General features: G+C 35.9%; 1 protein-coding gene across 10 annotated transcripts in view; it reads right to left on the reverse strand.

Moving 5' to 3' along the window:
• The window catches only part of DGKB (diacylglycerol kinase beta), a 387,634-nt gene that overhangs the window by 229,797 nt on the left and 144,299 nt on the right, over positions 1-13,538 (reverse strand). For all 10 annotated transcript variants that reach the window (XM_027639264.1, XM_027639265.1, XM_027639266.1 and 7 more), the window contains 3 exons: positions 11,059-11,133; positions 10,412-10,531; positions 605-722 (listed from right to left, as the gene is read on the reverse strand). In XM_027639264.1, coding sequence (XP_027495065.1) covers positions 605-722; positions 10,412-10,531; positions 11,059-11,133 — 313 coding nt within the window. The remainder of the gene's footprint in view (positions 1-604; positions 723-10,411; positions 10,532-11,058; positions 11,134-13,538) is intronic.

Consider the following 13,538-nt stretch of genomic DNA (forward strand, 5'->3'; position numbering starts at 1 on the left):
TTTACCTTAAAATATATAATCAGTAAATACGTGGATTGAAATTAATGAATACAAACTAAGTTACTATACAAAACTTTACAACTGTTACAGAAACTCGATTTTTGGGAAACTGGGATTTTGACCTTCACAATTAACAGAACAAAATTTGAATCAACAAACATGGGACTAAGATGTTTGTCAATGTACCACTTAAAGAATATCTATAATTATTAACAAGAAAAAAAGAGGAATAAGAAAACTATAGGGCTGAAACTTAAGCATGATACTTGCTAATAGAAAATAAGAATTAAAGAAGAATTAAAGAACCCCCAGAATTAAAAAAAAAAAAAAAGAGTGGCAGACTCCAAAGGGAACTAATAGTGATAACTCTAAAATTGTTTCTGATAAAAGAGAAAACTCCCTCAAACAACACATTTAAAAGCCAAATAAGCTGAAAAATTAAAAAAAGAACCTTGAGTGCTCAAGCATGGAAGACAAGAGGGAGACACTACTGTGCTAGCAATGGCTTTGTACTGGGAAGCTATGAGTTCTTTGTTATGCAGCAAGAGCAACATTTCTAGGAATAGACATGTATACACATGGACACCAAAATGCTTATACTCACAAGAACAGCAGAGACCTTGCTTGCCTACTCCGATTAGCATATTCAAACAAAGATTACAGTAGGCAGGCTTGTTAAAGTGTTTCAATCTCCATACATGCTGCCCATCATCTTTCACATTCTGCACAGGACATAAAAGAAACAGATTTAACTTAATAAAATAAACAGTGAAATATATAAGTGCCAATAAAAATTGGAGATTGACTCAAGAACGTAAAAGACAAGCTGTTACTTCATTTTAATACTCTGTACCAGATCACAGCATAATCATTCTAAATACAAAGGCAATGATAAAACAAAAAAATTCCTCAGAAGTTCATGGACAGCCAAAAAAACCCACCAGGTTGCTGTCGCCCCTGAAAAACAATTCTATCCAGATATCTAGGCATTATTACAATTAGTATTAAAAATAAAATTTATTCTAGACTAATCCTAAAAATAAAGGTGCTGCAGGTTAGAAGATAAAACTTGCCAAAACAAACAATAGAAAGGGTTTTTAAAACTGCACAGATATTCTTAATGACTCTTAGAATTAGGAACGTATACCAACATTTGTGAAGCGGGAAAACTAACCACACCACAATAACTATGGCCAGCTATAATTTATGTTACCCTATACAGGCAATAATCTATCAAAACTCACCTATTTAAGGGTGAGATTTACATCCTGGACCTCTTCTCCAGAAACAGAATTCCTTAGTTTTAAGCCCACATTTTTCAGTCAGCTGTAGCACTATACTCAAATCTTGCATGAATAAATTGATCAACTGATGGGCACTAACAACTTAGGGGCCCACTGTAACTTATGAGAACCACTAAAATATTATCAAATCATTTATATTTATGAAAGTAAGCTTTCTGTTGCATGATTCTCCTCTTCCTTAATGGAATCTTTTTGAGATCTCACTGTTATTTGACGGTTTAAAAAATGATTTGCACTTGATACAGATGTTAAATTAATTCTCTAAATTCCTGGCTTCTTGGCAAGTCTGGCCATGAGGCTTTTGCTTGTTCTAACCATCAGAGCTTTTGATTTTTTTAAAAAATAATTACATTAACCTAATGCAATATCATGAGATTTTTTTAAATTTTTATTTATGTTTTAACAAATATAACATCCAGTGGAATAACAGTAGTTACTGTCTATCAGCTGGAAAGCGGATGCAGTGGTTTGATGTTTCATTGTGTATTGCTGAAGCTCTATAGTCTTTTGGTCATGTCATTACCAAAAAGAAATTGTCACATAGCTAAAGGGAGTCACACCAATCTCTGTTTCTCAGAAACCACATCAACAACTGGTTCTTATCCAGTTTCTGATTTCTCACATCCAACTACTACTACTATTACTTGTCATCATGTATAGACAATATTTTTTACTAGATTTTCAATAGTATGATGGTTTTCACTGATAAGGACAGTCAATGTAAGTCAGTGGGCATAAATTTTAATAAAAATTCAGTTTTGTCCTCTATTAGCATACACTATACAAATTATGTCCTTAAAATCAGTATTGTTCTGTTCTAGGAGTTAGCTGTTACAACAAGTCAAATACGATGAAGACTTCTTCGTCCTTATGGGCAAAAAGAAAATAAATCCTGAAGGAAAATCAGCACTCTAACAAATTAAGAATGTTTGGTTCAGAGCTAGGTCTAAGTCAGAACACTACTTTGAATATTTCCTGCAAACTACCTAGAAACAAAAGGAACCGAAGTCAGTTAAAATACTTTTTTTCTCTAGGAGATATCAGGATCAGAGCCTAAGTGGAGCTTCCCCAGTATTATCAGCAGGAGTTCAAATGCCTTCTCTGACAGCTGGGCAATGTCAGGGTCCCCTTTCTGCAGAAAAAGCACAGCAGATGCCTAATGTGGGATTCTCAGGCTGGCAAAGAGTGTGGAAGTTTTCCAATTTCCCCTGAAGAAGCAGAAATAGATTCTGCAGCTGTGAAGCACTAGAAGCCTGTCAAGCTCCTTCATGACTGGCAGCTGAAGAGAATGTATTTCATTACATGGAGCTCTGTAACGTCTATTTTTCTTCCCATCTTACTCCCATATTCCACACATTCTTAAAGTATGGTTAAACGACAATATAGGTTGTGAGTTTCAAGTCTTCTGAAAGTAGACAATAAAGACAATCTAAATCCTTCTAAGAAAAAACAGCAAACAATGTACACTTGGATTTTAACATCACTCAGGTCATCAACAGATACAGTCATAAACCACAAGCACTTAAAATGTGAGCTGACCAGCTTTCCTTGGCAAAATACTTGCTGTTTGTGAAAATTAAGAGAAATTCATACTTATGCATAAACTTGCCCCTCTTCTATACTAGTTTTGTGTTACTTTTTCATTTTAATTTTATTTTTAAAGAATGACCATTACATGTGAATATGCTACTTCTTATTTGAACAGAACATATGGTCTAACTTAGCTGGCATTTTCCTTATCAGAAAAACAAACAAGTCTTGATGTGGGTGTTCTGCCAATTAAAACACTTAGCTGTGTTACAGACTGCAACTGATGCAAATCCATTACATAAACACAATGCACTTTTGGAAAAGAACAAATTAAATTTTTGCTCTTGTGTACTGCCAAAAATAAGCAATAAAGTGCTGCGTATGATTATGCATGCACATAACTTTTTAAAACACTGCCAAAGAAAAAAAAAAGACATAATATGAAATAAAGCCCCTTCAATGCAAGTCTTTAAGTATGAATAAAATCCACAATTCTGACACATCAGTGCATTTACTGACATTAACTCATTTTGCATCCATATCCTGAGGAAGAGTTTAAAAACAAATAGACATTGAGAAGAACTCAAAGTAGGGCAGGTACAGTAAAAATCTCTTCCTCACTTCATTATACACATCATTGAAAATCAAGCCTCCATATGTCAAACGCAGACATTAACACATAATGACAATAGCAACATTTATTTTGTTAACAACAGTTCTCTTAACTTATGGTCCTGACCCTTCTACCATAGATTTGACTGCCGAAACGACCTGACCTTAAAAAGCAAGTCAACCATAAAAGAGCCAGCCTTAGAATTAGTGGAAAATTTTATGCTGTCACAGAATTCAGCTACACATCCCTAATCTGGTTTAATATTAACTTACTTCAGCTTTTTAGATATTTGTAGATAAAGGCAGCCAAAGTGATCTTCAGGTTCCAAGCACAAAATTCAAGATTCTGAGACTTATAAAAGGTAATGAAATCATTGATAAATTTTGATCCTAGCAAATACATCGTCTTTAAACAGCTAGTGTGTCCGTAATACCAGCATGTTCAGTCTTTTCAGTGAGAAGTCAGTAACAAGCATCCAAATGAGAAGGATGTTATTGAGTAGCTGTTATTCTTTCCCTGCCTGTTATTTTGCTTCCATTTATTTAAAAAATATATTTAAATTTATTTACATGACTTGTTCAAGACAATTTTATGACTGATCATTGGGTACTGTTCAGCCAGTGGAAAGGTGAGAAGAGTGTCCATTAAACTATGCAGCATTTCCTTTTATTATAAATGCAGTTATGTTCTATACTGCTTTCAGCAAAGAATTAATATCAGGTTTCGTTTTATTTGATTTGATTTGGGAAGAGGGGGTTTTAGGTCTCTTCTGGTTCAGCTGGAGAGGGAGTAACCTCATTTGAGGGATATCCTATTTGGAAGGCTCCTCACTTCTAATTTCTGAGATATACTGTGCATGTGTGTTGGAGAAAGCAAACCAAACAAAAAACTTCCACAGCCTTCATCCACGCACTCATCCAGAAATAAAATTTTACCACTAGAGGGAAAATTGTTTAAAAAAGCTTCATAAAAAGCCAAAGTATGAAGTTTCTCCGACCCTATCTCTCATCTATAGAGACTCTAATGCTAAATTAAATTGTAAATAAAGGTAAATTTGTATACCTGAATGAAATACCATCTATTTTACTCCTTATACACAGAACAGGTTAGTTATGCCTGGCTTTTCCTGGGCTTCTATCAAACTAAAGACAAAAGGAAAAGTGTGACTCTAGTAAGAAAAGGCATTTGCAAACTTCCTGCAAGCAAGTGGGAGCTAGCACAGCATAAAAGTCAGCAGCGCCGTCAAAAAAAGAGACGAGCACTTTTTTAGCAGCTCCCGCTGCCAAAGTCTCACAAAGCATTAACATCGCGGTCTCTGCTGGTGATGTTGTGAAATGACAGCGGTAAAACAGCAAGCCTTATCACTTTGGGAGAGTCTGCTTCCAGCTGGGAAGGAGCTGGCACAAATGGGGCAAGCTACAGTTTCTAGCAGAGGCTTGAGTTTATGTATGGAAATAACATATGGTGCATCGGCACTTCAGCCTTTTAGAAAAGTTACCTGCCGTACTTCAGACAGGACTTACAGAAAGGTCTCTCAGGACAATAAAAGGCCGTATCACCTTCTTTCCTCACTGAACAAAATAGATGTCTATGAAACTGCCCAGCAGTCTGCCCAGCCTAGGAGGGACTACTCACAATACAACAGATACAACTCTAGACTTGCAAATGTTTGCACATCTCCAGTTTGGTTCCACTTTCACATACGCAGAGCTCAAAGAGTAAGGCAATAATAATGTAATAGCAACGTAATAAGCAGCATTTCCGAAGTGTGGACACATGCTACAGTATTCCATCCCATATTTAATCAAAAAAAAATTAAAAAAATTTGCTTTTTAAATTATTTGAGTGAAATTACATAATATTTGCTGCTTGAGGATCCAAAATAAAATTGTAGGAGTATTTTCTTATTACTTAATTGAAGCATAGTCACGATAAAACAAAAACGTTGGTCACATTAAAATTTACCTTGATTTAAAAGGTGAACTGGGTTGAAAATTACAATTGTTGACTTAAAAAAAAGGCATACGGATCTGATTACAGATTACTGATAACTGTATGAAGCATTTGCTGGTGTTCAACTTCTCTCTCACCTTAAAGCAGCTTTTCAGCAACTGTACAGTACCAGGTACAGTGCAACCATGACATCTAGTGGCCAGTGGAGAGGAAATAAAAACATTTCCTAAAACATGAGCTTTTTTTAAACTCTAGCACTTCGAAACTTGCATTTTATACCTACGTTTTGCACAATCACTGACAGAGGTGGTAGTAATGATCTGTTACAGGAGAAGTGGGACCAAAATATCTTACATGGAATTACCTTACAAGAGAAACCAAATGCTTTTATCCTAACAGGGTGGAATAATATGGTACAAGTGAGGAACTCCTACCAAAGAGCAGAGTACAATGCAAATGGCTGACCAAATCTGTACTTGAGAGGCTTTCTGTGCTCAGATTACAAAGGAAATTTTAAGCAATGCTAGGAGAGTCAATAGGGTAACTCTCCACCTTCACTTACAATGTTAACCTAAAATTAATGCAGAATGGAATAAAAAGGTCAGAAACTGAAGGTTTCTACTGTAGACAAGTAGAAGAAGTAGCCTAGTGGTCACTAATGTGCAATAGGCCACTTCCCAAAAGTGCAAATACCAACCAGGAGTACTGCAGGGATATCTCTGTCCAACTTGTGTTTGGATGGGAGACAAACTATTCCCTTAAGATGTAAAATTAAATTTGGAAAGTTGGTGAGGATTGCGAAAATTGCAGAATGAAGTGTACCACTCAGCAAAAAACTCTACCTCATACACTTATTATTAAAAATTACACCACACAGATAACTATTTCCTCTACAGTTAACATTTTATTCAAGAAATTCTCATTTTACATGAGGGAATTGCATGAAAAATAATCCACAAAACTGGAACAACTAAACATCAAATAAAGAATTACTGGTCTTAACAACCAAGGTTTCAGTAGGTTCTGCGCAGAACACATTCAGCCACTTCTAACTGAAAAAAGGACAGTCATCCAAGTACAAATGGATTATACATGTAAACAGTCCCAAGGTCTTTTCTGGTAAAACAAATTGCCAAAAAGTATGTGTACCACAGAACCCCTATAGAAAAAGAACTTATTAAGTTCTTATTTAAATTCCTTATCTTGCATCCAAATTGTTTTGTTTAGCAGATCAATTGCCTTGTAAAGCACCACGCTTCGAATACATTGTTTCTATTCTGCAACATTTTCAGAGATAAAACTCAGTATTTATAAAGTCTGCCTTCATAGCAACTTCAAAATCAAATCTTAGGAGGAAATAGAGCATAAAACCCAGAAGGATAAAGCAAACTGGATATTTAGGCTGATTTCCTAGGGAAATGAGACCTTTCTATGGTCTTTGTCCCTTTATCTCCCTGACTCTAAACTATGCCAGCAACTTAGAAATTAGTTTAGTAATCTGAAAGAAATTTAAAAGGGTACCGGAAAAGTATAGGAAAAAGGAAGGCAGAAAGAGAGAGAGAGAGAGAAAGAAAGAGTGCGCACAGAAGGGAAATCAGGCAAATTTCCTTGTTACTCCTTTGACTTGCTAACAGGTGGCTAGCTAAATCTTGTAGTAACAACCTAATATTATCCTTATATATATTGGGATGACTGCTGTGGTCAAAGGGCAAAGACCACAAACCTGTGACAGATTAGGCTATCTCAACACTGCTGTTCATAAACACCAAGTTGTTTATTCTTTCATTTTTGTATAATACAGTTCCATACTTCGCTTAAATGATCCTTTTTTTTTCAATTATTGTAACTAAATCACCTAATACACTATGTAATAAAAACTGATTGAAAGGATTTAAATGTAATATAGAACTTTTATGATACCTGACCTTTCTGTATAGCTATTAAAGGAAACCAAGGATTAAGTAGAAACATTGTAGCTGAAGGTACTTTGACAATCTGCAGCTGAAATAAATTATCATAGCTTCACTGATATTACCATAACAAATTACACCATCTGAGAATTTTGTATCGTTCGTACAAGCCCTGTACAAGAGTTAAGTATATTACAGTGTTAATGGACCCCAACCCAAAACAAATTAAACATTTCACTGGTGTCATAATTTATTTAAATAAACTACAGTGACAATTCTTTGTCACTATCATACTAGACAAGCTCTGAAACTGATCTCTAAACTGTGCCAGCAACTTAGATATTAGTTTAGCAATCTCAAAGAAATTTAAAAGGGAATTGGAAATGTCATGAAAGTCTAGGAAAAAGGCAGGGGGAAGGAGGAAAGAGAGAGAGAATTCTTGGATTTAAAATTTTGTCATTGCTGAGTTCAGTAGAGAACCAAATCATACTCAACTAAAGGTAAAAGAAGGTGCTAGAATTGTTTGGTGGGTTTTGGTTTCTTGACCATTTTTTCTTTTGGTTTGGGGTGTTGTTTGCTTGTTTTTGTTTGGTTGATTTTGTGTGGTTTTGTTGTTTTTGTTGGAGGGGTTTTTTCTCTCTTTTTCAACATGTGATGAGCAGCTGGAAATGTCTACGCATCATAAGCCAGTAGGTTATGCCCCTTATTTTCACAAACCAATCAGCTTGAAAACTTTAAGATATCAGCACTTTATTATTTGATTAATGAATTCAAAAGATACTTATCTTACTTTTTATTATCATAACTAAAAGGAGAAAGACAGCTAAAAAAAGCAGAGTCTTGGGAAGCTAGGTTTGCAAAATCTAACAACAACATGTAAAAAAAATGACAGCATCCCATTAATGGGAATGATGCACTGGAATGAAGTGCTTGGGTAATACATTAGATGCTCTAAAACCAGTAAAACCATGCTATCAGTTTACACAAAATAATGACAGACAGGCATTAGAGTTTTAACTTTATTGATTTCACTTTTCAGTGTCCTAAAATACACTTCGATTTGATCATTTAGAACTGCGTACAAACAGAAGTAGTAAATTTCTGCTCATTTGATGAAAATATAAAAATTTTGCTTTTCTCTACATATTTTGCAAATGGTTTAAAAAATAAGGCAGTTTTAAACATCAAAAGAAATAGGAGAGCCCTTTTAAAGGGTGGCATCACATCCTAGTGAATCATTAGCAAATGACTAGCAAATTAGCTCATATGTAGGTAATGGACTTCATTTACAGTAAAGTAGAATATTAAAAAAACATAAAATAATGAACTATGCTTATTGATCCAAAAATATAATAAAAAATATATTTTACATGCTATTTTTCTACAACTGTATGCTTATGTACATTAAATGCATCAAGAACCAGTAATACTCTTGATGATAAAAACACTGGCTCATACTGATACCAGGTTATAGAATTTTGATCACTACTTGTGCATTTTTACTATTTCCATAGTAAAGCTACATGCAGCATGATAACTAGTAAAAACACTCAAAAGGAGAATCATGCTTTAATATGAAAATAAACCTCTACAGAAGGATCTGCATTAATTTATTCCATAATTTAATGAGCTTGAAATTTAGAAAGAATGAAATGTAGACACTGAAAACTACTCCCAGAACTTCTATACTACCTGTCAGAAAAGAAAAATCTGTGCTGAAAGTGACTATCAGTTATCTACTGTACTGATTGCTTGAGAGCATTTGGTGCCCTTTGTTTAACGTAATTCCACATAAATAATTGAATTAGGCCTGACAAATATCTCTTTGATGACAGGCAAGCAATTTAACATTTTTGTTACTCAGTCTCACATATAGAATTAGGAAATTACTATTTACAGTAATCAAAATACACTGAAATTCAGGTATTTTGCTTGTAATTTGATAATTAAGATTTTGCAAGACTTACAGATCTTCTGTTCAACAAACTGGTTTGTTACATATTTTCCTACACAAAGTCTCAGTCTGACCATTCTTTGTCTAAATAAAATACCATAGAGCAACTACAGCAGTCTAGATTTAGTTGAAGCCATAAAACTATATGAGGAAAATAAATATTATTTATTATTTCACCTCAATATCTGAAAATTAATTAGGAAAAGATGAAATAAAAATATTTTCTTTCAAATAACAGAAAAGCATTTGAAACATATGCTTAGATACGTGTTCAAAATTAGCTCAGATACAGGACAGCAGGTGGCACTGGCAACATGCCAGTCTTAAAACAGTTGCATTTAACTAGTCCAAAACTGATCATATTACATCTGTATTATCTTTAATGTGAAACTGTAAATGTACAGAACACAAGTTCATCTTTCATAACACTCTATCCTTTGGTGTAAGTGTTCCCTTTGATATTGCTACTTAGTATAGTTTATTAAGGTAGTTACAGAGATGGAATATCTTCACAGGGATGTATTCTGACAGGAAAAGAGCCAACAGGCAATAATTGCTGCAGAAGAAATTCCCTCTGCTCATAAGAACAAAAGCTCTTTCCCTTAAGAACAATTAACACAGGGAGAGTTTGCCCACAGGACTGGTGGAATCTGCCTCACCGGAATTATTTAGGCTTGACAGAGTCCTGGATAACTTAATCCATGGCCCTGCCTTTAATAAGAGACTTGACCAGATGTCCAGAAGTTCTTTCAATGCAGATTGTTCTGTGACTCAGTACAATTCGGCCACAGAATCCAGTACCATGCTGAGAATACTGGACACTGCTCCAAGTCAGCTGTAACATACACATGCACAGTAAGACATTCTTAACAAATAATACTACAGCTAGGAATTAACAACATGCTGTTAGCACGGCAAATTAATCAGCTTTTTACAGCTTCCAGCTCCAGAGCTCACTTATTTGGTGGGGCTTCAAACATGCTAATGGTAACTCTGCCTTTGAAGATGCACTTTTGCTCTTTGCATGTCATTCAGCCATACTGAAGAAAAGTAAAGCAAAGTATTCTTCGTACAGGCCTCAGAGAAACCAGCCTGAGGTCCACACTTACATGCAAGTAGAGACTTGACACTCTTATTTAATACTTACATTCTCTAACCCAAGGAGGACCAAGAGTGGTATTGTTGTCATTCCTCCTTGGATCCACTCTTCTAGAGAAACAGTGCCATCATGATCATAGTCAATTTCTTCCATCATTTCATGAAGAATCTACACAGTTTAATGAAAAATCTCATAAATTCTAATTTTTTATTATTATATTCTAATATAGCAACTTCTTGTTAGAATATGTGCAGATCTCCAACTCCCTCATCCACACACAAAAAGTAAGGGAAATATTATTTATATGGCAGCTGTAGTAAAATGAGTATAGACAGTTCAGAAAATAAAGTGTCATATTCCTATTTACATTTTATTATCATCGAAAGATCTCAAACTAAGTTGGGTTCCCTGTGTACTTGCAGTTACTTTTAAGAAATATTCAGAGACGAACCAGTTGTGTTATAAAAGTTAATTTCTACATGCACTGAAAAAACCCTTAAACTGTAGTAAAAATGTTTCACAAATTAGATTCAATCAGCAAAATACTTGTAAAAGTGCTAATTGACAGTGCCATAGTGGAACACAGACTACTCTTATTTCTATCTTACTAACATATAGAATCACATGTCGACATGAAATATCTCAAAATGCTATCTCTAGTAACATTAAAAAATTGTGATAAAATGGATACTTACTGGACTCAGTTCAGTAACATCCCATTCAAGGTATTCTGCAACATGCATCATTTGAGCAATGATATTTTCCAGCTCCTACAGATGAATGAAAACTATGATATTTAATGCAATATTATAAAGAAACATTCTACTGCAAAGCAACTTATAATTCAACCATATTGAATTCAGTGACACTGTTTCATCAATGTTCCTAACGAATGTCCTTTACACAGGAAGCTGTCCACTCAGGTGAATCTGCTTCATGAGCAAAACATCAGGCAGGGACTGTGAAGCATTCGGGGAGGTGAAATATATCCCCACAATTAAAGTAATTGAAAGCAGTAATAGATTCTTCTTTCCTAACTATCTTTTGAGTACTGTTTTTACTATTTGATGTCCACGCTGTGATATAATGCTGTAAGGATCTTTAAATTCCAGAACTCTAACAAACTACTTTTTTGACAGCTATTGAGTAATTCAAAACTTTATAATGGAAATAAGGCATAAAGTGGATGCTATAAACTAATACAAAGTTTTCTTACCATAATGGTGTTGCAACTTCCCTTGATCATGTATCACTACTGCTCTTCTATACTCATATATACAATTTTGCTTGGTAAACATTTCCAGTGCTTACCTAGGACCACTCTGAATTCTTGTGTTGTCTTGGTTCCAGCCAGGAGCCAAGATAACTTTTTGCCATAGCCAGGAGAGGCATAGCTGAGACCTGGAGGTTATTCTATACCACTTCAAGTCACTGCTAGGTGCAGGAGAAAAGGAGTCTCTTCTGGGAAGAAAGGGGTCCTTCTGGTTGAGTACATGTGGGCAGCGGAGAGGTTGGGTAATGCCAGTTCCAAGCTGGAGAGAGCAGTCAGGGCAGCGTGCCTGCAGTTAGGTAGGGTCAGGCTCTGTGGTGAGCACTTTGGATGTAACTTACTCTCTCTCTTTTGTACGCCTTTGTTACTAATATTGTTGATGTTATTAGTGTTCTTTTCCTTATATAATTGCTGTTTCTAGTAAATTGTTCTTATCTCAAACTGTGATCTTTACCTTTTGTGTCTCCAAGTCTCCTCTCCATTCTGTTGCAGGACGGGGAGAGGAGCAAGAGTGTGGTCTGGAGAGTCTCAGTGGGAGCCCTAAATTGGGGAGTACCATTCCTAAACCATGACAGCCTTACTTGGTGCCTACTGTGAGGCATGAAGGGTTGAGATAAAAATAGATCTGCTCAGAACAGGTTGGAAACAAATTTTACTTAAGCATTTGCTGTATTAGGTACAGAGCCACTGGTCACAATATTGTTTGGTTTGTTCATATGGGCATGGTACGTAACGCTGTATATATATTCCTTTATGTGCTCCTCGGGATGTTATTTTTCCAAGCAGGGAGAGGGATCAGGATTGCTTTGTTGATGTACTGTGGGATATCAGTTTATGACATGACATCAAGGGCCATGAAGGCCGTTTGGGATATGTATTCAGTGTTGCTGAATACCTACTCATACCTCAGGCACTACCTTTCGGAGTCCATTAAGAATCACACCCAGTCTTTGGGGGGACAGAGGAGGATGATTTTCCCTAGCTTTTCACACCCTTTTACTCCTTCAGGCTTGTTACAACTGCATTTCAGAATTTTTAATTCCCTTTGGATGTTAAGGAAAAAATGTTCTTGTTGCTAAGTCTGCCAGTTTTCCTCAGGGCGATCCACACGATGTTTAGAGTTAAGAAAGAGATTTCCAGGGAGGTTGTTCAGAGATCTGTCCTGAGGATGGATAGAGCCATAAGTGGCATGGAAAGCAAGAGAAAATGGGCCAGCTTTCAAAGGATTACTCTGTTCCAATGGTTTGGAAGTTCACCCCCGAACAACTACAGGACTCTGATAAAGTGGCAGAATATTTGAAAGAAAAATGCCATGGCAGTTTCAGAGAGGTGAAAAGTTATGCGGTGGGCTGGGGCCTGGTTACTGTTTATCAGACACTGCTCAGTACTAGACAGCACTCTAAGGGGGAGGAGGAGGAAATCAGACTAACAGGCACTGGGGTCAGTCAAAACTGCAGCTGAACCAGAGGAACCTGTGCTGGTAGCAGCTGTCCCTTCACAGAAGAAGAAACCCATGACAAAAATCAGTTCACTTAGTGAGGGATGAAGAGGAAGTAGGGGCTTCAGAACAGGAGGAAGAGGCAGGGTCAGAGATAATCACTTCATCCCTATCCCAGGGTGAGCTGCAAGATATGTGAAAAGATTTCAGCCGCCAGTATGTGCGTTATCATGAACTGGTCTGCAGGCAAAAATTTCCCTGTCACTTATGGGAATCAGCTCCTCTTCTTTACCAATCCACTCTATGCTATCTTGCTTCCAGGAGATAAAAAAGAAGGGGTAAAAAAACACAAAGAAAAAAAAAATCACTGTCAATAAAATACTACTTTCTGTTACCTAACAGAAAAAAATAGCTACATTTTTTTTTAATTATTGTTATACCTCTGATTTTTCTTCAAACATTTGGTT

The sequence above is a fragment of the Corapipo altera genome, unplaced genomic scaffold (assembly GCF_003945725.1).
Source record: "Corapipo altera isolate COAL_440 unplaced genomic scaffold, ASM394572v1 44, whole genome shotgun sequence".
Taxonomy (NCBI): Eukaryota; Metazoa; Chordata; class Aves; order Passeriformes; family Pipridae; genus Corapipo; species Corapipo altera.